General features: G+C 40.1%; 1 protein-coding gene across 1 annotated transcript; it reads left to right on the top strand.

The window, feature by feature from the left end:
* The first annotated feature begins 60 nt into the window (after positions 1–60).
* LOC136383844 (metalloreductase STEAP4-like) lies at positions 61–22,208 on the top strand. Its single transcript, XM_066353745.1, has 5 exons — positions 61–183; positions 14,894–15,351; positions 16,380–16,907; positions 18,202–18,366; positions 20,380–22,208. The coding sequence occupies exons 2-5, from the start codon at positions 14,896–14,898 to the stop codon at positions 20,641–20,643; spliced, it is 1,413 nt and encodes a 470-aa protein (XP_066209842.1). The 5' UTR covers positions 61–183; positions 14,894–14,895; the 3' UTR covers positions 20,644–22,208.
* Positions 22,209–24,069: the final 1,861 nt, after the last annotated feature.

Genomic DNA, 24,069 nt, shown 5'->3' with positions numbered 1-24,069 from the left:
CACCGTTTTTCTTGCGAAATCTAGCGCCCCCCCCCCCCCCCCTTCTGCCTTCTTATACCAGCGAGAACCACGAGCCACAGCCCTGAGCTGGAGCGCTGGAAGCTTCACCCTCCCAGCCTGGCCAGCTGTGCGCACAGCTGCTGCTGCCCAGACGGTAGCAGCTTGGAAGCACCCCTCCCGCAGGTGGGTCACGTTGCTGGCTATTTGCCTTGTACTTTTCGCCACAGGGCCCGCCTTCCTTATCTGCTTCAGCCAACCTGGAGCCTCGCCTTTCAGGACCCCTGTGCCCGAGTTCCTGGCTCTCGGAGAAGGTGCTGGCAAACTCCCCATCCAGCCCGCACCCTCTCCGGGTAAACAGCAAAGGGTGTCGCGCAATCTGTTAAGCAATTTAGCAAGCGTCTAGTTTCCTAGTTTTTTTATCATTTATCTCTACACCAGAGTGCAGAGGAAAAAGACTTCGGAGTTTGGATTCCTCTCTGTATCTTACTTCTGGATTAAAGCAATCTTGTGGTGCCCGCCAGGAGCCTGAAAGAACGTGGTTTTGGCAATCTCTGCAGTTTCAGACCTGAGGTCACTTCTTGACTAAGAGCTGAAATTCATCCTGAGATATGTAACCACTTCCATCCTTGATCTTGATTTAAATTTCCTTCTATAGCTTGGCAGTTGCTTTCCCAGATAAATATTACATTATTTGAAATGTAATTTATTTCAAAGAGTAAATAAAGCCTTGGTTCTGTTTGTCCAGAGGCAGCAAAATGATAATTTTCCTCTGGATGGTAATTCAGAAACTTTCTTTAAAAGATGACTGGTGTGATGGAAAATGAATTGGATTGGGAATTTGGAAGGGGGTTGGAATTTCTTTTCCTACTTCTAACTAGAAGCTCAACACTAGAAGCCTCAGTTTCCACATATGTAACATTGAAGACTATTGGATCAGACAATCCATAAAGCCAACTCTAACAAGGTGAAAATCCATGACTAAAGATGCTTGCAGGTTTGAATATTTTTACAATCTTCTTATTAATTCTATAGGTATAACCAAGTAATTACTCTCTTCATAGTAATGCAGGTTTTGTTTTTACGCAGTAATGGAAAGAATCTCTTCCCATACAAGAATCTTAGACTTTACCACATTTATCATTCAGAGAATATTCTCAGTTTTCAAAACCTTCAGCCTTGCTATGTGAGACTGTCCTATTCCCTTTAAATGGCAGTCTCATAAATGCCACTCACATAAGAGAACATTTTTTTCTGATACAGTGGATGTAATTTAATAAAATGGCACATTTATCTGAAGTAATAACTTCTTTGAGATATGGCCTTTTGCAAAGCCCCAAGTTTTTGAGAATGCTGTGATTTAGCACGGTATAAAATTCTACCTGCGTGGCAAACACTGCCAACCCATAAAACAGGATAAAGCACTCCCTATTTGTCAGGCTTCGCAGTTTTAAAGTAAATAGTACATGTGTGTAGAGAAATTGGGCAATAGCACTTTCTTCATCTGGCAACGTTTGTGGTTCTGCTGAATAAAGTTCACACAGCAACCTGAGGTTCAGAAACCAGCATGTACAAGGCCTGACCCAGAGCTTAAGAATGATTTCCAGCCTCTGCCTTGTGTAAGCTTGCTAACTATTGTGAGAAGTAACCAAATAAATTTTTATAAGGCTGTTACTAAGTTGAAAACCCTGGGCGTTGAGCCTTGTTGTGAACAGTTTTAAGAAAAAGAGGTCTATCTGTCATAGAATTTCAAAATCAAAGAAATCCTGAGCAGTCATTCTAAACTTCCCTGTCTCCTGAAGACCCACCCTGTAATACTCCACCATTATTAATGCAATTATTAAAAGGATGTAGATTATCCTTTTAAAGTCTCCCCAGTAGCTAACCCTGCAGTCACCCTTAATTACACAGTTCACCATTTCATGATCCTTACCATCTAGTTTCTCTTTATAAGTCATTTGAATCTTGTCAACTGCTTTTAAAATCTTAAGAAGACTAATACTGGCAAAAACAAATTATAATAATACAATCATTCTTCAAACTTGAAGACTTGCTAAGGCACCTTGTAGGTGGTTTCCTTGGGGTTGTCCTCTGAGGAAGAGATCGTTTTCTAAGTGACTGCATCCATACCTACCTTTACATCCTAACATAAAAATCTAGGATAATCCTGACCTGTGGTGCAGTGGGTAAAGCATCGACCTGGAACGCTGAGGTCGCCGGTTCAAAACCCTGGGCTTGCCTAGTCAAGGCACATATGGGAGTTGATGCTACCCGCTCCTCCCCCTTTTCTCTCTTTCTCTTTCTCTCTCCTTCTCTCCTCTAAAAAGAATAAAAATAATGTTTTTTTTAAAATCTAGGATAAGAAGAATGTAATTTTTTTTAAATAGTAGGCCAGAGATAGTAAAAATAAGACCTCCGAAGTCACCTATTTGCTCTTTGTGCATCCAAAGAGAATGGGTCAATACTTAGAAAAACTTCCTGAGAAGTTGCACATGACGTGTCACATACTGAAAATATTTTGAATGACTTTTAGGCCATTTCCAAAATGATTTGAATTAACACTTGTTATTGTTGAGAAGAAATCAGTTCTGGAAGGAATAAAGCTAGGTAAATAACTAAAGGATGATTAATGCTTAAAATTGCATGACAAGAAAACGTGTGTGTGTCTATGTGTCTGTGTGTAGTAGTAGTAGTAGTAGTAGTAGTAGTAGTATGCATAAACAATTTTTCTTCCAAAATCATTAAGAAAAAGAGAACAGCCCTGGCCGGTTGGCTCAGCGGTAGAGCGTCGGCCTAGCATGCGGAGGACCTGGGTTCGATTCCCGGCCAGGGCACACAGGAGAAGCGCCCATTTGCTTCTCCACCCCTCCGCCTCGCTTTCCTCTCTGTCTCTCTCTTCCCCTCCCGCAGCCAAGGCTCCATTGGAGCAAAGATGGTTCGGGCGCTGGGGATGGCTCTGTGGCCTCTACCTCAGGCCCTAGAGTAGCTCTGGTCGCAACATGGCGACGCCCAGGATGGGCAGAGCATCACCCCCTGGTGGGCAGAGCATCGCCCCTGGTGGGCGTGCCGGGTGGATCCCGGTCGGGCGCATGCGGGAGTCTGTCTGACTGTCTCTCCCTGTTTCCAGCTTCAAAAAAAAAAAGCAAAAAAAAAAGAACAAAGAATGTTTTCACTGTTTAAAAACCATCTTTTAGGTCCTGGTGAGTTGCTCAGTGGATAGAGCATCAGCCTGGCATATGGACGTCATGGGTTCAATCCCCAGTCAGGGAATATAAGAGAAGTGACCACCTGCTTCTCCCCACTTCCCTCTCCCCCTTCCCTCCTTCTGCCCCTCCCACAGCCAATTGAGTCAAGCGTGGCCCCAGGTGCTGAGGATAGCTCCATTGGAGTACATCAACCTCAGGCAGTAAAAATAGCTCAGTACTTGAGCATCAGCCCCTGACAAGGTTGCCGACTAGATCCTGGTCAGGGAGTATGCGGGAGTCTGACTCACTTTCTCCCTCCTCTCAACATAAAAACAGAGAAAAAAGAAAATCATCTTTTAGAAATATATCAATGTAGAAAGAATGCAATAGTCTACTAAAAGAAATATTTCTACTGTGATGAACTAGGCAGGACACAGCCATCCTAACTTAAATGCTTCTCCACAATGCTCTAGACTTGTTTATTTAACTATATGTGGAGTGGTCTTGCCCAATTGTACTTTGACAGTAACGTATTTCTGAAGAGTTTGAAGAGAAATATGTTTATTTTAAATGAAGATTGCATGCTAAATCATAATGTCAGGATGAAATAAAGTTCACAGTTTTGAAAAGTTAAGAACTAGCATTCTGGGTATAAAGAAAGCTAAGAGGTGATCTGGTGTAACGATATAGTACCTGCCTAGGGGATTATTGGGACACAGACTTTGGCCGTGGCTCCAAATACTGAAGGGGCTCCAATCATGTCCTCAGTGGTGACTGTACCAACCCTGAGGGGCATGGGAATAGGAGGGGGCCTCAGCCATCAACAGTGATTATGCATCTTTCATCTACGCTTGCTCTTTTTATAGGGTGTGGAAACAGCTTTGAGCCAAGTTCAATAGTGGCTGAAGTGATGTTGCACAGATTTTGGTAAATTTTCTTGTCCTGTTTCCCGGGCAGATCAGCGCCCCTTCTCCGGCCTGGGATCCACACTGGCCATGCCTCTGCTCAGGGCCTCACACGCTGTATTACGGCCACTTGGTTAGGTTTCTCCGTCCTCCCCGAGATGGAGTACCTGAGGACCAGGAGGGTCTCACTGATCATTGCATCCCTGTGCGTAGCCGGTGCCGGGCACAGAGGGGCTGGCCAGTACATCTGCTGGAAACAGGAGCTCCTACCAAGATATCATTGGTAACACTGATTTTTATTTTTGGAAGATGCTGCTCATTGTGGGCATAGTAGGTTATGAGCATCGGTGTCCCCTGTACTGTACTAGTTAATACATCAAGTGTCCAGATTTTAATTTCCTGCCTTTGTTAAGAAGCATGAGATTGCTTGGTACACATAAAGTAAATAGTGGAAGTTAATATAACTACTTTTTATTTTTTTTAGCGAGAGAGAGAGAGAGAGAGACAGGAACAGACAGGAAGGGAGAGAGATGAGAAGCATCACTTCTTCGTTGTGGCACATTAGTTGCTTTCTTATATGTGCCTTCACGGGGGGCGGGGGGGGCTACAGCAGACTGAGTGACCCCTTGTTTGAGCCAGCGACCTTGGGCTCAAGCCAGCGTCCTTTGGGCTCAAGCCAGCAAACATGGGTCATGTCTATGATCCCACAATCAAGCCAACAATCCCGTGCTCAAGCTGGTGAGCCCGCGCTCAAGCCAGATCAGCCCGCACACAAGCCGGCAACCTCAGGGTTTCAGACCTACGTCCTCTGTGTCCCAGTCCAATGCTCTATCCACTGTGCCACCACCTGATCAGGCTATAACTACATTTTTAAAAGAAAAAGAAACTGCAGAAACCTTGGTGTTTCTTCTCACTAACCTTAATTTTACTAACCCTATTATGTTGCTATACTGGGTAAGTTTCATAATAAATTTGTAACTATAATACTTAGAGGAGTCTAATTCATTTTAAGAGTAATTTGTTTTCCAGAGTGACATAATGCAATTAAGGCATTTAACTGAGGTCATAAAAATTGGAATATTGAGTTTCTAAAGGTTTTAATTAGTTTAACTTAAGTAAAACATTTTAGCTCTTCTGTAATCCCTCAGGGCATGTCATAAGATATAAGGCCTATTGAATAGTTCAAAAGAAAAAGTTAGATGAAAATCATTCTTGTAAAAAATTATTATGCTTCTAGTTATTTCTTCTTCAGTACTAAAATGATTCCTTCATCCCTTTGATTGCGCTGACATAGGTGCACAGGTGGGATGGGGAATGGAAGGAGATCAAAGAGAAAGCAATTAGCAGGTTGCTAAGTGGTTCATTACAGTTAACAGTGAGAGTATGCCACTAGCTGGTGATCTTAGACTAAGATCCCAAACTGAGGGGTTTTTTCCTTTTCTTTTTAAGTCACGTGTGGAAGATGTGTGTTTGGGGATGTGTGTACACAAAAAGGTCCCTGAATGTATGTTCCTGAGGAGACCACGAGTCTAGCAGTGGTAACAGATTCACAGTCCAAACTGTATTAACTCCATGTGTGGGGTGGGGCGGATCTGGCACCTTACTTGGGGCGAGGAGCCACATGGATTCTGTTTGGATTAAGAATCTAGGAGTCTTCTGAGAAGGGAGGTCCCTACGGAAATAGATTCAGGCCTGATGTGCAGAGACAGGATTGGGAAAATGTATCATCTGGTCAGCCCAATTATTTTCCCATTTCCACAGTTCCATGCCAGAGTTCTGGGGAGAAGTGAATGAGAGACAGAGAAAGACCCAGTAACATAAAAGAAAATAGCTTTTTAAGGGGGAAAAATTTCCTGGCTTTTAGCATTTCCTGATTTCCATGATGTGAAAACTCCCTTCACGGCTGATTTCAAGCTCTCAACTGGCAAGCTGGCTCTGGCCACATATCTAAAAAGAACTAAGATTGAAATCCTAGGTTGTTTCCTTAGAAAGTGTTTATCCACCAAACACTGCACCCAGGCTTGTTTATCAGAGTAAAACACAGAGAAGGGCAGAGTCTCCAGAGCACTTTCTCTCATGAGCTAAGAAACCAGCAGCTGCCAGGCCAGCCTGGACCACACAGGTCAAGCCGACTTTGGCAAACATTAGGCCCTGTGGCCACTGGGAGTCCTTGCAAAAGCCGGAGTAAAACAGAAGAAAATGGTATCCCCAAGAAGATGAAGGAAACTGTATTCATAAGAACATGTGAACTACCCCCTGGAGATTTCTAAAAATGGTTAAGGGATACTTGGAAGGAGAATGGAATTCTCCCACCACAGGATTCAAGGGAAGGGTTCAAAAATACAGCAAAACTGCTCTTATCAAGTATGTAGTAATGCCTAGTGGCCTCAATGTAAAAGTAAATGATTATTCACAGGAAATTACTTTAAACAAAGTTAATTCAAAATTAAATGATTAAATTACTTTCTAACTATCTCTGATTACAGTAGTACTAGAAAGCAAAACCTACTAATTTACACTAAATATTAAATGAGTTGTTGCAATCACCATATTATCCTATAAGCAATGCTCATGTACTGTGTACAAGCCAAATGCCATTAAATCATTGGAGATTGTTTTTCTGAAGGCAACAATCCAGGTCCTGGTCATGAGGCTGAATCTTTGATGAACCACAGATATCAAAGAAGTTGTTCAGGAATTAGAATGTAAATGGAAGTCAAGGTGAATACACTCAGACATAACTGAACCCCTGACTTTGTTGTTATGAGTCCCAGGCTTTAATCGAATGAACTAACCAGCCTCAACAGTGGAGAATGAACTTACCTGATGAAATTCTTGGCCAGGAAATCAGAAAATAATTTTCATTTATCTTGACAGATGGAGTTGAGATCTAAATGTGAAAACATACATATATTAATAATATTTTTAATTGAACTAGAATTTCACCCAAGAACTTAAATTAAAAATGTTTCTTTCCCTAAATAACAATTAAAATAGATAAAATAGACCTGTATTACTTTGCTGTCCTGGTAATTCATTTGTTAGTAATGAAATGTTACGAATAGGATCATTTTGGTTGCCGCCCAAGCCCAAGCTAGTTCTGATTATTAGCAATTCATGGGGAAGCATCTATCCCCACAGAACCTTAATATAGGGGTTATAGTTAGTTATGCCCTTGTGACTGGATCAAATGTACAAGGTAAGATTATTTCCTTTTGTGTCATTCTAGTGGGTGGCATTGAAACTAATCATTAGTAAATTAAGTTGCTGTGATGCACATAACATTTTCTCACAAAACAATTGAAATAATCACTTTTATCACAACCAATCTGCAGAGTTCTCTTTATTTAGATTAAGAGCTTTACATGACATATTTCTGGTGGTCCTATGACTCTTACAGTCAGAGCTGCTTCTAACTACAAGGCTAAAATAAGAAATATCCTGTTATATTTTCAAATAACATATAGACTGAATATTGAACCATCTAAAAAAAAAGAAAATAAGAAAAATCCAATGATTGTGGGCACAGTCTTTATATATACTGTCATCAGTCTTTAAACCAAAGTCCTTTGATTTTGCTACAGTAACATATACCTTTCGATAAAATGCTGTATGCTTAAATGTAAACCTGTTTGCTTTCCCTAATGAGCCTTGATCTCACTAAATAGATAAATAACTCAATGAGTTCATGTGTTAGTTTAGAGGTTTTTCTTCATTTTTATTTATGGATTTCTAGCAAAAGAGGAAGGGGGAGAAAGAGAGAGCAACATCAATATGTTGCTGTATGTGTCCTGATCGGGGATCAAACCAGCAACCTCTGTATTTCAGGACGATGCTCTAACCAACTGAGCTACCCAGCCAGAGCTAAGCAGTCTTTTTTTAAAAAAAAAAAAAATATAGCTTTTGCTTTCCCATTGTCCCTGGTATATATCAAAATAAATGTTCTGAATCACAAGGCGGCTGGCATAATTTCAGAACACCCTCCTGTCCTAAACTTTGTGATGAAATAAAAACACATTTAATTCATGGGTTACAGCTCATTATAAATATACTGTCATGTTATGTTGGGTTTTCAGGTTGAAATTCAAAAGAAATAATAAAACAGGGAGAGAGGAAGGACTAAAAAATAAACAACAACAAAAAAAAAAAACCTGTTTACGGCATTAAATTAAAATGAAAAAATCCTATCACATCTTACAGAGTATAGAAGAGTCATTTGTATTCTAACTCCCTGGAAGCTGCCAAATATGACTGTGTGTGTGCTCCAGCACCAACGCATGAGGGGTGTCCAAAGCACATACTGTCCAAGGGATTCAAACAGCTTGTAGGAACAATCATTTCAGAACTTAAAGCTGAATTCTCAAATGGAGAAAGGGGCAGAATGTCTGTAATAAAGGTGTCATCCAGATGATAAACAAGATACTGTCTGGCACTGTGTGAGGGTGGCTATTAAGGAGGACGGGCCTAGATACGTGGATGGATTTAATCAAACTAACTTTGTGGAGACAACTAACCATTCAAGGTTTCCTGGAGAAAGTTACAGGCAAAGCTTACCTGCAGTCTGACACCAAGCCCTGGGTCTGGCTCCCTTGACCCTTCGAGACCAGGTTCAGATGGCATGCAGATTCTAGACTCTCAGACCTGGTCAGTGATTACTTAGGGGAAAAAATGGAAAGCAGATAAAATGTTTCTGCTTTTGCTGCATCTCCTTATAAGCTCATCAACACCCTGATCTCCTGCTGCCTTCCTCCTCCCACAGCTCCTCTTCAAAAAATAAATCCTTATCTTTTTTCATTCCCAGTGGTTCTTGGCCCTGGGTGCTCCTTAGTATTGACTGCTTGTTTCACTTGGTTTTTGCAAAATGCCTCAGCGCTCCCTCAGACCAGCTTCTATAGATTCAGAATTTCAGCAGGTGATACCGTAGCCTTTAGTAGCTGCCCAGCTGATTATAATGTGTGACCAGAGACGAGAACCACTGAAAGCTAACAGGTAATGGTTCACTGTCTTGGCTCTACAGTAGAATCACCTGAGGAAGCTTTAAAAAAGTAAAATTTTAATTTAAAAAACAATGCTTAGGCTCTACTCGACCAACTTAGTCAGACTCCCAAGGGTCTGGTCATCAGTATTTTGCAAAAGCTCTCCCATGATTCCAGTGTGCACCAAGGTTGAAATCCGCTGGTTTCTCTCCTAATCCTTTGCAGAGGTATTGCATTTTTTAAGGCTTAGTGGTTCTAAGAAGTTGTTTTGCTGAGTAAATGAAACACTGGAAGAATTGCCAGGAAGACTTCTGTCTGTACCACCATTCCCTTCTCCTTCCATCCGCTCCAAACCAAACCCTGTAGGGTGGGCTTCATTTGTCTACTTACGATTTTATTAAGGTCCTCAGCACACTAGTTCTATTACTCAATAGTGCGTGTGTTATGAAGTTGATAGTGTTGTCTTAAAAGTTGATTTTATGATCACCTCCAAATCTTTTTTATGTAAACCATTTTCTGCATTATTAGTTTGTATATACATGTAAAATTTAGTGTACTTAAAAATCAATAAGACTAATGTATATAATTAAGGTTGAATCTTTACATAAAAGAATATATCATTCATTGTATTTCATTTGTATGTTTTGTGGATATCTCAGAATAGAAGATATAGGAGGAATTTATGAAGGCTAATTTTTTCTTTCAGGCCCATCTGCACCAGAGAAAGGAAGATTTTTTTTCTTCCTTTCTTCTTCTTCTACAAATGGTCTTATATACATAAGTATTTATATGTTTTCTTCTTCATTCTATGAAAGTGCTGGAGGAGACAAATAGCCCCTCTTCCAAGAGTAAGGCAAGAAAGTGCCACCTTTTAGAAAGGGCCTGACTGGGTTGTTGACCCTCTTCTCCTTTCTAAGAGGAATGGGTAACAGGTGTAGTCCAGGGCTGAGGAGGCAAAGGGCCATTTTGTCTCTGGCTGCTGATACACAGGACTCTAAAATTTTACTTCACTCTATTCTCCAAATGAGATTTATGCCTGTACAGAAATATACTGCTAGGATGAAAGTCCATCATGCAATTTTAACTTTATATCCATTTATCAGGTATCTGTAGATGGCTATCATGCTTTAGTATAAAATCAATTCATATTTTAAAACAGCCTGGGATAATCTCCTAAACAAAACAAATAAGTTACATTGCATTTTTTGCATATGTTAAAAAACATTGATTTGTTAACTATAAGCTATATATCTATATGCCAAGTATCCTAGAACTTATATTGAAAGACAAAGCAACTAGAATATCTAAAACAGTTCTGAAAATAAAATAATAATGTGGGAAGAATCAGGCTACCCAATTTTAATACTCACTATATAACTATAGTCAGAGGCAAAGGGTAGACACATGGATCAATGGAACAGAGTAGAGAACCCAAAAACAGACCCACACATGTGTAGACAACTGCCTTTTTACAAAGGTAAAAAGCAAGTCAATGAAAGAAAGATGCTCTTTTTAACAAATGATAAGGAAGTAATTAGATATTCATATACCAAAAAAATGAATCTTGGCTTAAACCTCACACTTTATACAAATATTAACCCAAAATAGATAATGGATTTAAATGTAAAATATAAAACTATAAAAACTTTAGAAGAAAATATTGAGGACCTAGGGTTTAGTGATGAAATCTTAGACATGATATCAAATGCACAATACATACACACCCAAAAAATATATATTCAATTTCATCAGAGTTGAAAACTTTTTCTCTGTGAATGACCCTGTTAAGATAATAAAAGAAAAACCTACAAACTGGGAAAAAATTTGTGAAAGCATATATCTGACAAATGACTCATATCTAGTCTATATACATAAACATTCAAAGATAAAAGACAAACAATCCAATTAGAAAATGGCAGAAGACATTAAGAGACATTTAACTAAACAGGACATGCGGGCAGCAAATGAGCAAATGAAAAGGTCCACTTCCATGGATTGCTACTCAGCAAGAAACAAGGTCCAACTACTATTGATACAAGCACCAACTTGGATGGATCTCAAGGGCATTATTCTAAGGGAAAGAAAAAAAAATACAATAAGAAAAGGTTACATTTTTATGGGGGTTTATTTATATAACATTCTCAAAATGACGAGATTATGGAGTTAGAGAACAGATCGATGGTCTGCAGGGACCAAGGGAGGCAGAGAGGGGTAAGTATGACTGTAAAGGGTGGTACTTGACTAGCTCTGTGCCCTGATGACAGCAGTGGGTACACGAACCTGCACGTGCAATGAAATAGTGCAGAACTCTGCACACACTTGCACCAATGTCAGTTTCCTAGTGGTGATTCTGGATGAGAGCCATATAAAATATAATCATTGCAGGTTTTAACTAATGAAGATCTGAGGAGGTAAAACAGTTTCAAAGTTTATTTGGAATCTTGAAAGATTTGAATCTTTGATTCAGGTAAAAACCCAAGCTGCCTTCCAGAGAAAACAAAAGCAGGGTCTGTAAAGGCAAAAACCACAGAGTACAATTCTTTCATGCAAGTGAAGGGTTGCTGGCAGGTTAACATGGATTGGTTAGTTTCCATATGCAAATGAGGGGTACCAACTACAAGGAAGAGGGCCAGTCTGTGTGTGACCTCAGAGCAGCTAGGTGTTTGTGAGTCATCCCGGAGCTGAGTTTAGCAACAGGTTTAGCAATTTAGCAGCTCTGAGAACTGAAGCGCAAGGAGTGCTAAGATCACACTTTCTTCACAGCCTCCCGACTCTAATCTATATGAAGTGACTCTCTTAGCAGTGCCTGTTCCATTTTATTTTTTTCCATTATCGGAGGAAATGGTGAAGGATGCCAGGGACCTCTTGTACTAACTTGACAACTTTCTGTGCGTCTATAATTATTTCAGATGAAAAGATTTCTTTGTTGTTAATGTCATTGATTTGTTAAATATAAGCATTTAATATATACAATCCTTGTAATCCAGTTTGGGCATCCCATGGTTTTCGTATGCTAAAATCCTCTGAAGCTGGAAATGGCCTCTGAGGTCTGAGCTCTGGGTGGTAAGAGAAGTAAACACACCAGACTGGCCCTAGCGTCCTCATGGGAACATCGAGCAGAATGCTGCTTCAGGTCCCGAAACATGGCGGTGGGATCTGCGGACATAGGGAGATAATGGGCAACACTCTAAATGACCCCACCTGGTCCCTCTTATCGCACGCACGCACACGCACGCATGCACGAACGCGCACACGCACGCACGCACACATTTCAGTGGCAGCAGACCATGGCTTTCACAGTCGTTTTTGTTCTCTTGGAATCTGCATCATTGGTTGCTTATCTCTAACGCTACAAACACCTTTGTTGGATCACATTACCTGTCTGCCCTCTTCTCAAGGAGCCTCTCCACGAAATGCTTCCATAGGAGGAAAAACCAGTCCAGGGGATCATGCAAACCAGGGGATATTCTTATTGTGTTTCCTGTTATGTACCTGAGGTTCATAAAGAGCTGAAGGAAAGAGAGGAGACCACAATGCTATGTTTCAACTATTTTAACCATATTTCCCTTAATAACTCTGCTTCCCACTTGCCCCCTTTTTTATTTTCTTTGTTCCTTTCATCCTACAGCAAAGAGTAAAATGAGCCTAGGAACCTTTTTTTGAGTTTTTAAACAAGAAATCTTACTACCTCCATATCCATGTTGACACAAGTGAGATATTTTGAGTTACAAATAGTCTGAAATAGGCGTAACTTCCTTCTTTACGTAGTGCTTACTGGAAACTGATCTCTCTTGTGGTTTAGAGTATGAATACATCTCATTTCCACATACTGCTATTACTAGGCTATTTTCCCGAGAGTAAGGAAGTAAATTCTTTCAAATAATTACTAACTTTTTACTTTTTCCATGTTATTTCATCATCCCAGTTATTTTATGGTAACCTCAGATTTGATCATGGTTTTCTTTCATAAAAAAAAAATCAAAATAGCATGTTTTCCTGGGTTGATTAGCAAGCAGAGCTACGACAAAGGCTTGTGTTCAGGTTCCGTAGTTCGTTAGGGGAGTGATTTCAGGAGGGCAAGCAGCACAAACCAGGGAAGGTGGCAAAGGCACGAAGAGGGCGCGACGTTGGTCATTGCTACCGATGAGTGGTGCTCGGATCCAGCGGGGCCTTCCGAGGAGCCTTATGAAATTTGTCAGAGCTCTGTGCCAGAAGATGAAAAGAAAGCGGCTATCTATGGAGTCCTCAGTCCCATTGGTCTACGGGGGTTCCATAAGTTGGACATGTCTTGAGTGCTACACAGGGACAGGTATCAGAAGGGCCCCAGGGTGAGAACCAAGAGCTATAAGATGTGGGGCTGCAAAGTGAGCCTCTGCTCAGCCCTGGAAGCTGAGCAGCACTCAGTTGCTGCCCAGGGACTGGACACAGACCAGGAGGATTTGCTGTGGAGCCCGAGAAGTGGCCAATGCAATGATCCACCTGAGCACTTCTCTAATTTAATTACTATATCTCATTCTGTTAAGTCATCCAGTGATATTTAATATCTCCTTACTGCTTTTGTATCTGCAGTATGCCCAGTGATGTCTCTAAAGGTGGAAGAGTAAAGTAAATTTTAGTGGCTAGAGTAACAGCCCAAGTCTGTTACATGAGATTACCAAGCTGCATTTTAAGAGACAAATATTAAAATAAAATGTAAAAGAATTACAATTGGGAGAAATTGAGACTTAAGCTGTTTTTGCATCTCTATTTTGATAAATTCCTATACTCTTAAGCCATTTCATGTAAGGTTTTATTTATAAGAAAAAAGTGAGGACAGAAATTTCTTAATAATTATTAAAAGATGTTTCAGATAAAGTTCATGAATATACAATAAACAGTTATAGAAGCCTAATTAACCCTTAATTTAAATAATTTATATAAAGACTATATTAATTAGATGATTAATAGATTGATAATTATATAATTAGTAGATTATGAAGTAATCTATTGATAGCTAATTTATTATGTCTCAAAAACTGTTTTAACATCAACTAAGTCATTTGATCCTTCTAATGTCTCCAAAATAGGTACTTTTAATTTCTCATTTTAAAGATGACGGCACTGAGACACAGAGAGTTTAGGTAACTTACCCAAAGTGACAAGGCTAGTCATAGGTAGAACAACAATAACAAATAAAGAGTGCTGTGTAGTCAATATTTTCATTGAAAAAAAGTTTATGGAAGGTTAGAACAAATGAATATGGTGGGCAAATACTCAAAATAGACCCCAGAATCACTCTCTTTGCAATTATTAAAATGATCCAAGTGAGAATATGTCAGTAAAGACATCACCCATCTCATTAAAGAATACCAGCAACTATGTCAAATCTATGTTTTGCTTGCAAAGATTCACTCTAATATAACAGTGAGAAATAATATGTGTATATATTATTATAATATATATTTCTAAATAATATATTTCTAAAATAATATAATAGGATAAAAGACTAGAGAAGTGAGAAGATAACCAGGCAGATGGAGAACTTTCCGAACTCTAAGTGTTCTATAAATATAATATCATTGCAAAACGTGTGCATAAAGTAGCCACCAGTAAATGTCTTGATTTTTTTACTGCATGTCTTTACCTAACAGAAACTTTTCATCAATGATTTTGTTAATAAGACACATAAGAATACATATGACAATTTTTATTCCTTCCAAATTCTGTGGGGAATCCATTGAAGCTTAAAACAACATCTGTCAACCACTGTTTTCTGAGGATAATAGTTAATTGTTCCACTGCCCAGAGCACTCATGTTTTAGTGGGTATTTGTTTTCTCATTATCTTTCAGTCATGGAGAAAACGTCTGCAGATGTGCTTCCCCTTACAATGGTGTCTTCAGAGGAGCAAGAAACCGTGTGTATTTTTGGAACAGGAGATTTTGGAAGATCGCTGGGACTTAAAATGCTCCAGTGTGGCTATTCTATTGTTTTTGGAAGTCGAAACCCCAGGATGTCCAGTCTGTTGCCCAACGGTGCAGGAGTCTTGAGCTATTCAGAAGCGGCCAAGAAATCTGACATCATAATCATAGCCATCCACAGGGAACATTACGATTTTCTCACGGAACTAACTGAGGTTCTCCGTGGAAAAATATTGGTCGATGTCAGCAACAACCTCAAAATCAATCAGTACCCAGAATCTAATGCAGAGCACCTCGCTGAGCTGATGCCAGGAGCCCATGTAGTAAAAGCATTTAATACCATCTCAGCCTGGGCTCTCCAGTCAGGAGCACTGGATGCAAGTCGGCAGGTAAGACTAAACAATGAATTTTCTTTACACTCAACCTTTAAAAAGTGAATGTTTTTTGTTTTATTTTGTTTATGTGACAGTCAGAGAGAGGGACAGATAGGGTCAGACAGACAGAAAGGGAGAGAGATGAGAAGCATCAGTTCTTCGTTGCAGCATCTTAGTTGTTCATTGATTACTTTTTCAAGTGTGCCTTGACTAAGGGGCTACAGTGACCCCTTGCTCAAGCCAGAAACCTTGGGCTTCAAGCCAGTGACCATGGGGTCATGTCTATGATTCCATGCTCAAGCCAGCGACCCCGTGCTCAAGCTGGTGAGCCTGTGCTCAAGCCGATGAGTCTGTGTTCAAGCATGGACTCCAGACATGGGTCCTCTGCATCCCATTCTGATGCTCTACCACTGTGCCACCACCTGTTTAGGCTAAAAAGTGAATGTTTTAATGTGTACTTACCTCAAAGATTCCAAACTATAATTCCAAATTAAAATATCCACTAACTATTTCATTCCGCTAATACGCTACATGAATAGTATTCTTGGGCTTAACCAAGTAAGGTAATCAGTTGTGATTTATTTCCCACTGTCTGCACTCTCAGCTTTTGGACTGATGGAACCCAGTGATGTCAGTCTCTAGCAGCCTCTCGTTAGAACTAGAAAACAATACAGCTAAAACTGTTGATAGATATCCCTTCCACTCCCATTACCTTAATGAGCCTATTTCCTTTATTCATTGAGATTAGAAGCACTCCATAAGTGATGTGGCACCCACCAATACAAAAGAAACATCAAACTACTCACACTGTGAGGCCAAGAAAAAGGCTTGTCCCATCAGTGTGATGTGCCTGAAACCATGTAGTACTTACCTATCCAACAACATGTGTAAGTCTAAAGCATCATCTCATTAAATATGGTGATGCAACATCCTTGTTGGTAGAGCAGTTCGCTACAAGTCCTGGTTCTAAGCAGTATTTCTATTGACCTTCCAAATAATGATTAAAGGAAGAGTAAACACAAATATAATTCTTTCCAACTCAGGTGCTTGTCTGTGGGAATGACAGCAAAGCCAAGCACAGAGTGATGGATATGGTTCGTACTCTCGGACTCACTCCTCTGGACCAAGGATCGCTCATGGCAGCAAGTGAAATTGAAAACTACCCCCTGCAATTGTTTCCAATGTGGAAGTTCCCCTTCTACTTGTCAGCTGTTCTGTGTGTCTTCTTCTTTGTCTACTGTGTTATCAGAGACATCATCTATCCTTATGTTTATGAAAAGGAAGACGGCACATTCTACCTGGCTATTTCCATTCCAAATACCATCTTTCCAATAGCAGCACTGATTCTGCTGGCCGTGGTGTACCTGCCTGGTGTTATTGCTGCCATTCTGCAGCTGTACCGAGGTACCAAATACCGCCGATTCCCAGACTGGCTTGACCACTGGATGCTTTGCCGAAAGCAGCTTGGCTTGATAGCACTCGGGTTTGCCTTTCTCCACGTCCTCTACACGCTTGTGATTCCTATTCGTTATTATGTACGATGGTGGGTTACAAACGAAACCATTAGCCAGGTAAGTCTCTCCTTATTAGTACTCTCTTATTACTTCAATCAAAGAGGCATCCTGTTACAGGATCTTCCATTTTGAAGTTATAGAAAATCAGTCTTCTAAGCATCTTTATTTTCTAAAGTAACTAGAATTCGACACATCATATCTGTTTTTTTGCTTTGTTTTTGAGTGAATCCAGTTGAGATCTCATATGGCCATTGTGAAGGAAAGAAATATTCCTCGGTCCCCTTGGGTCCAGAACCGTATTCCCAGGACTGATGGGATCCTGACAAAATGACAGATTTGAGAGCTCAGGACACCTATGGCACCTACTTAAATTCCTTTGAGACACAATCAATAAATGTAAACCAACACATTTTCAAGCTCTGGGTTTATGCATGCTACTTCCCTTTGAAAATCAAGACCGACCATTTGGAAAATAAGTCCACATGTGATACATGTGGACTGTTCCCACATGCGTCACAAAAATGTAAACAAATTAACAAAAGAGTGCTTATAACCCCATTAATGTTTTTTAATTGTAGGATTGTCCTCAATTGTTTAGTTTTCTAAGCAAATGGCAAATAGTACTTTCTGCATAAGCAAAAAAAAACCAGAGAATCAACTCCAGGAGTCTAAAAGCAACCCCACAGGAAGTGCTATATATACATCACCTCCAGTTTGGAAATGATTGGTTTTGACCAATCTTACTTCAGTCTCAAATTTATTTTGTTAGTCAGCAACTCAGTGATGGTGCTTCTGTGAGTTTCTCTACATTACTCCCCTCACAAATACATGTAAGGTCATTGACTAAGAATCACACTGAAGGGCCCGGTTTCCCTCAATCTGTCGTGTGAAAGACACAACGCTGTACTGCAACCTGTAGACATGAAAGAACCCCAACTTGTTTGTGTATGTGAATAATTAGCATATACAGCAGAAAAACAGAATTGTGATGTCATCATTTGAGAACATCAAGTTCTGCTTCAGCAACAAGAAACCATATGGGAAAGAAGGTTTAAGTAAATGTTTACTTTGTTTTAGGATTTACAGGGTCAATTAAATCTCTATATACAGTTCCTGGAATTAACTATTACAATGAAGTCCCAGAAGAACCAATTACCTTTTCTTAAAAATTAAAATTAAAAAATTTAAAAAATTCTTTGTGTAATTTTCTCTATAATTATTTTCAAATGATTATTAAGAAATGTCATATTACTTGCCTTAGGCGAAGAAACCATGTTTTCAGTCCTTTTTGAAAGTTTAAGCAGTTTATTTTTTTAATGTAATTTTTAAAATTGCTTAAAATTTTTCTTAGGCAATATCCAAGAAGGAAAATCCATTCAATACTACGTATGCCTGGCTGAATGACTCCTATCTGGCCTTGGGGATCCTGGGGTTTTTCTTGTTTGTCCTCTTGGGGATCACTTCGTTGCCATCAGTGAGCAACGTTGTCAACTGGAGAGAGTTCCGATTTGTCCAGGTAAGGACCTCAAGACTTACTCTACGTTTAGTGCAAAATGAGTCTGGCTTTACAAATATTCTCGTTTTTCTCTTATACCATGCGTGAATTATCATTTTGCTCTATCACTTCTCTAGCAATCTCATAAAAATAGCAACTGAAATCAGTTAAAATTCTAAAATGCACCCTGGCTGGTGATAAACTCAATCGGAGTCTGAAAGACCAGTGTAACAGGCTTTATTGAGAGAAGACCCGCCGGGCAGTCACGTAAAAGAGAACAGCCCCCGGTTCTCTAACAGGTAGGGTTAAATAGGGGATTTGAGGGTGGGAGCTGGTGGTCATTAAGGAAAAATGTAGCTTTTAGTGATTTATATAAGATTAATTGTAAGTAAACTAGGGGACCTTCCAAACCTGGGTTAGTCACCTGGATGCCCAGGGGGTAGTGACCTGGAACATCCAGTTTGTCAGTGTCCCTTTGTCCACTAAAGGGAGGCAGGGATCATGGCCACCACCTGCAACCCTATCAGCTGGTTGGTCCAGCGTGTAGAAGTTAGAGGTTCAATTCTCAGCCAGGGCACAAAGAAGTGCTGATCTGCTTCTCCACCCTTCCCCCTTGTACTTTCTCTCTATCTCTCCCTCCCCCTCCTGCATCCAAAGCTCCATTGGACCAAAGTTGGCCCTGGCGCTGAAGATGGCTCTATGGCCTCTGCCTCAGGTGCTAGAATGGTTCCGGTTGCAACAGAGCAACAGTCCAGATGGACAGAGCATCGCCCCTGGTGGGCATGCCCAGTGGATCCCAGTTGGATGCATGCAGGAGTTTGTCTCTCTGCCTCCCCATTTCTCACTTCAGAAAAATAAAAAAATAAAAAAATAAAAAATGCTAAAGCCTGGTACCAAAGGTAGACCTCATGATGGTTTGACTCCTAGCAGGGCACCCCTTGCTGCAAGCATGGAGGGAAAAGCAGCAGCAACTACTGTACTTCCTGTGTGGAGATGCACTCAGTGCAAGGTGAACAGAAACCCACAGACAAAACATTCTACTTCTGAAAATCAACCTTAGACTAGGACACATTGATATATAGGACACATTGATATATAAGCAATATAATGAAATGAAGTATAAAACTTTAGAAACAAGCTATGCTAGGCTGTCATCATACCAGACTCAATGCTGGTCTGTAACAGAGAAGATCTGTTTTTTACATATATCAACCACCAGATGCCTCATTAAAGGGTTTTTTTAACTACTCTTATATACCAGTGGTCCTCAAAGTGTGGTACCAGGATCAGCAGCACCAGCATCACCTGGGATCGTGTTAGGTGCACAAATCCCCAGGCCCTCTCAGACCTGATGAATCAGAAACTCTGGAGGTAGGACCCAGCAATTTGTTTTAACAGGCCCTCCAGATTATTCTGATGCACGTTCATAGTGAACCAATATAGAATAGGCCGTTAGTAATTGATATTAGGTTTGCATTTTATAGAACTATTTGCATTTCAAAAGCCTTACAGTTTCTTCCAGGGCCCAAAGGCAATCAACATTTTCTCATGTTAATGCCTTTATTCAAGACATGAAGATAGGAAATAAATATTGAGCTTTTGTGATAGAAATTAGTTAGTGTGTGCTTTTAGTCAGTTACATATCCTAACAGAGTATTTCCTGAGGACAGATAATGTCTCATCTCTGAACCCCAGAAAAGGTAATCCAGGAAAGCATTTACCACTGAGAAAGGAGGCAAGGCGCCTTATTCATTCTAACTCAAAGGAGTTTACTCCTGGGAAATTTTCCTATCCGCCAGGTTAAGATGAAACCAGCATGTCATTTGTAAACACAATCTTTCCTTAATAAAATATTTATCATCGTGAAGGAGGGTTAATGCTTTCTTCACAAGTGTTCTAAAATGATAGGTTTCAAAGGTTTGTGGTTATTTACAAATATCCTTCACTGGCTCAGAGTGTTTTTGCTTTGAGCAAACTATGTAACACTATGTAAATAGTGTTAATTGACATATTTTTTGTTTCTTGCTTTTATAGTCCAAACTGGGTTATTTGACCCTTATCTTGTGCACAGCTCACACCCTGGTGTATGGTGGAAATAGTTTCCTCAATCCCGCCAATCTCAGATGGTATCTTCCTTCAGCTGACGTGATAGCCCTCATCATTCCCTGCACCGTGCTGGTCATCAAGTGTATCCTCATCCTGCCCTGTATAGATAAGACTCTCACACGGATCCGCCAGGGCTGGGAGAGGAACACGAAATTTTCACAATCACCATTCAATGCAAAAACAGAAATTTAAAGCAACGTTGGATTCACCCAGAGATCTGGATTATATATTCAGAGATGAATAACGGGCTCCATAAAGACAACGTTTTTCCTCCACCAGGACCTGAAGTTTGTGAACAGTGATGGACAGGATGCCTGATTTTGAGAAATGGGGAGATTGGAAGAGAACAGCTCTTTACCTTTGGTTGGTGATGAATTCATGCAGGTCCGGCTTCTCGCGGAGGCTGCTGGGCTGAGATCCCGATTAGCCCTGTATCTGCACACTCTGAAGCATCTAGTGGGCACCATGCATAACCAGAGTCCTGCAAATTCCAAGGGAAGTACATGCAAATGTTCCTTCTTTGGTTCAAGAACTGAGTGGAGTGAAAATAAAAACAGTTAAAATGGTGGGCACTGATAAAGGCTTTATTAGGTGTGTCTGAAGATGAAAGCCAAATGAAGTAAAGAAAATGAGGTTTTTTTAATTGTTTTTTGGATATGAAGGTGATTTTAAATATTACCATAGTAAATTATAAAGTTAAATGCTCTTTGATTTTTGTTTTACCAATAATAGTGTGTACGGAGGAACAATTTTATAACACAACCAAATACTACAATTGATTGAAGTATGGGCCAGATACAGTATATGCAAATCTATACAGTTGTCCAAAGATCCCTTCTCTACAAGAAAGATTGGTTAATATCGAAGGATACCCACTTGGATTAAAATGTACAATGAGCAAGACAATGTTACTAAAAGCCCTTGCACAAAAAGTTCAAGTAAACCAGAATATCAGATAGCAAGCTAAATAAATGCTATAAAGTTGCACTAGATTAGGTTTGGTTTTATTTGAGTATTGTATTATGCTTTGTAAATAATATATTCCAAAAGTTTATTAATCATCTAAGTAATGGATTTCTAGTATAAAAATCTAGTATATAAATTTCTAGTAACTTCTACAAAGTGTCATATAGTTCATTGTAAGTTCAAACAGTGAAATAATGAATAATGGAAGTGTAAGTGAGACGGATGCAGGGATGAGAGAGAATTCTGGGAAGAGTTAGGGGCAGACAGGTGTGAGCAGGAGTTGTGACGTGAGACACGGTTCTTTCTCAAATGCTCACTGAAATACAAGATGAGTCGGTTTTTCTGTGCTGATATTTCCATTTCCAGGCTGACCTTCACTAGATTAGCCTTCCGACACATAAATGGAGCTAATAGAAGCCTTATGCACGATCTTCCTACATACTGAAATAACCAAAAAGGCTTTTGGTTTGACATTTTCACCTGCTCTGTCAATATCATTCTGTTTTCTCCTTTTTACTTTGATTACCATATAGTCTACATGACATGACATTATACAAAATAATTAAAATGTATTAAGCATTATCCATAATCCAGGATATTTTTCTACAAAACTGTTTGAAAATAATTCTATCTACACTGTATACTCAACTTTAGATCCTTCTTCACTTAAGATATTATCAGCTTTGTTCTTAGTTACATGGTATATGTATTTAATTTATAAATGCATAATATTACATCAAATGGGCATTTATTAACCACTGCCTTAATAAAACATGTAAGTTATATTCATTTTTTTTTTTTTCCATTTTTCTGAAGCTGGAAACGGGAGAGACAGTCAGACAGACTCCCGCATGCGCCCGACCGGGATCCACCCGGCACGCCCACCATGGGGCGACGCTCTGCCCACCAGGGGGCGATGCTCTGCCCATCCTGGGCGTCGCCATATTGCGACCAGAGCCACTCTAGCACCTGGGGCAGAGGCCACAGAGCCATCCCCAGCGCCCGGGCCATCTTTGCTCCAATGGAGCCTTGGCTGCGGGAGGGGAAGAGAGAGACAGAGAGGAAAGTGCGGCGGAGGGGTGGAGAAGCAAATGGGCGCTTCTCCTGTGTGCCCTGGCCGGGAATCGAACCCGGGTCCTCCGCACGCTAGGCCGACGCTCTACCGCTGAGCCAACCGGCCAGGGCTATATTCATTTTTTTTGCTAAAACAAATAACATTTCAGAGAAGTCCTTAGCAGTTATATCTTTTTTCCATATTTCTAATTATTTCCTCAGAATGCTGCCAAGAATTGGGATTTAAAAATTAAAGAACTTTTAATAGCATTTGATATATAATATATATTGCAAAATTATTTCTAAAATGACCTTGGCAATATCATTGGTAATAGATAGGGTATTAGTTTCGTCATACCCCTTTAGGTCTTGTTTTTTATTTCAATCTGTGTTCACTAAGAAGATACACAGAACATATCAGCCAGTAATTTATCCTTGATCCACCCCACGCAAAGACACAAAATATCTGGAAGACTTTGAGCAGAGCTGTGGTGTGTGGTGCCCACCCTAGACCATCAGTGGGAAAGACAGGAAAACTGCCACTACTCATCCACTCTATTTTATGCCAAACAGCCAAGTGTTTCCGAGTTGGAGACTGCCATTGGCTAGAGAATTGGTTGAGTACTATCTAATTCTAACTATTTAGCTATAGTTCATCGCTAAAAATAGAAAATACCACACCTAGGTAACAAAGCTTTCCTGGAGTAAAATGGACTCCACTTTTATAACCTAGTAAAAATGCTCTACCTGCATACTTAACAAAAGCTTTCCAAGAAGCTAGAAGTTAAAGAGCGCCCCCGGGTGGTTTTGAAATAACACTACACTGGCGGTCCTGACCCTCAGTGTAAACTGCAAAGGCTCCAAAGCCCATCAGCTGACCAGAGAAGCCAATTTCCTTTCCCTCCCTCCCCAAACTCCTCCCACCCCAAACCGTCAAACCAATCTGACCACCCTAACCCAGCCAACTCCTCCAGTTTACTTAAGGTGGGAAAAATAATTTTATAATAGATGAAAATAGTGAATTCCTTTTAACAGAGCCAAATGGTTCTACATTAAAAAAACTTTTTTTCTTCACTATTGGTGTGTTTCCTGTATTCTAGGAAAAATTTTATTAAGCTTATATGCCGTTTATTTTTGTATGTTTTCCCATGTTAAAAGATGACTGCTTTTGTAAATGTATACTCATTAAACATTATTTTTAAATGTATATTTGTTTTGTTTAATTCTGGTTTTAACGCATCAGCATTACGGAAAAATAAGGAAAAGGAGAAGGTGTTACAAGGGCTGGAAAGCACACGAAAGGACTTTCGGCCTCATGTACTGTATGCCGGAGCTCAGTGAGGAGACTCGTTCCAATATCCCGCCTGTTCCAGCTTCACCTGCGGAGAGCGGAGAGCATCGCAGCCTAAACTGACGGGTGTGATTGTACCTTCCCACTCTGCGCTTGCCTTCTGCCAGGTGGATGCCACCCAGATAAGGCCAATACCTTGAAGAGTGGACTGACTTCAGCTTGGGTTTCAGTCCATGTGACCAGAAGTTAAACTCCCTGCACAACTGCACAACTGCAGCCCTGATGGGTGCTATTATTCTTTCAAAGTA

The sequence above is a fragment of the Saccopteryx leptura genome, chromosome 12 (assembly GCF_036850995.1).
Source record: "Saccopteryx leptura isolate mSacLep1 chromosome 12, mSacLep1_pri_phased_curated, whole genome shotgun sequence".
In the NCBI taxonomy this organism is placed as follows: Eukaryota; Metazoa; Chordata; class Mammalia; order Chiroptera; family Emballonuridae; genus Saccopteryx; species Saccopteryx leptura.
Note: the sequence above shows the minus strand (reverse complement) of the source record. Positions and strands in the feature narration are given on the sequence as shown.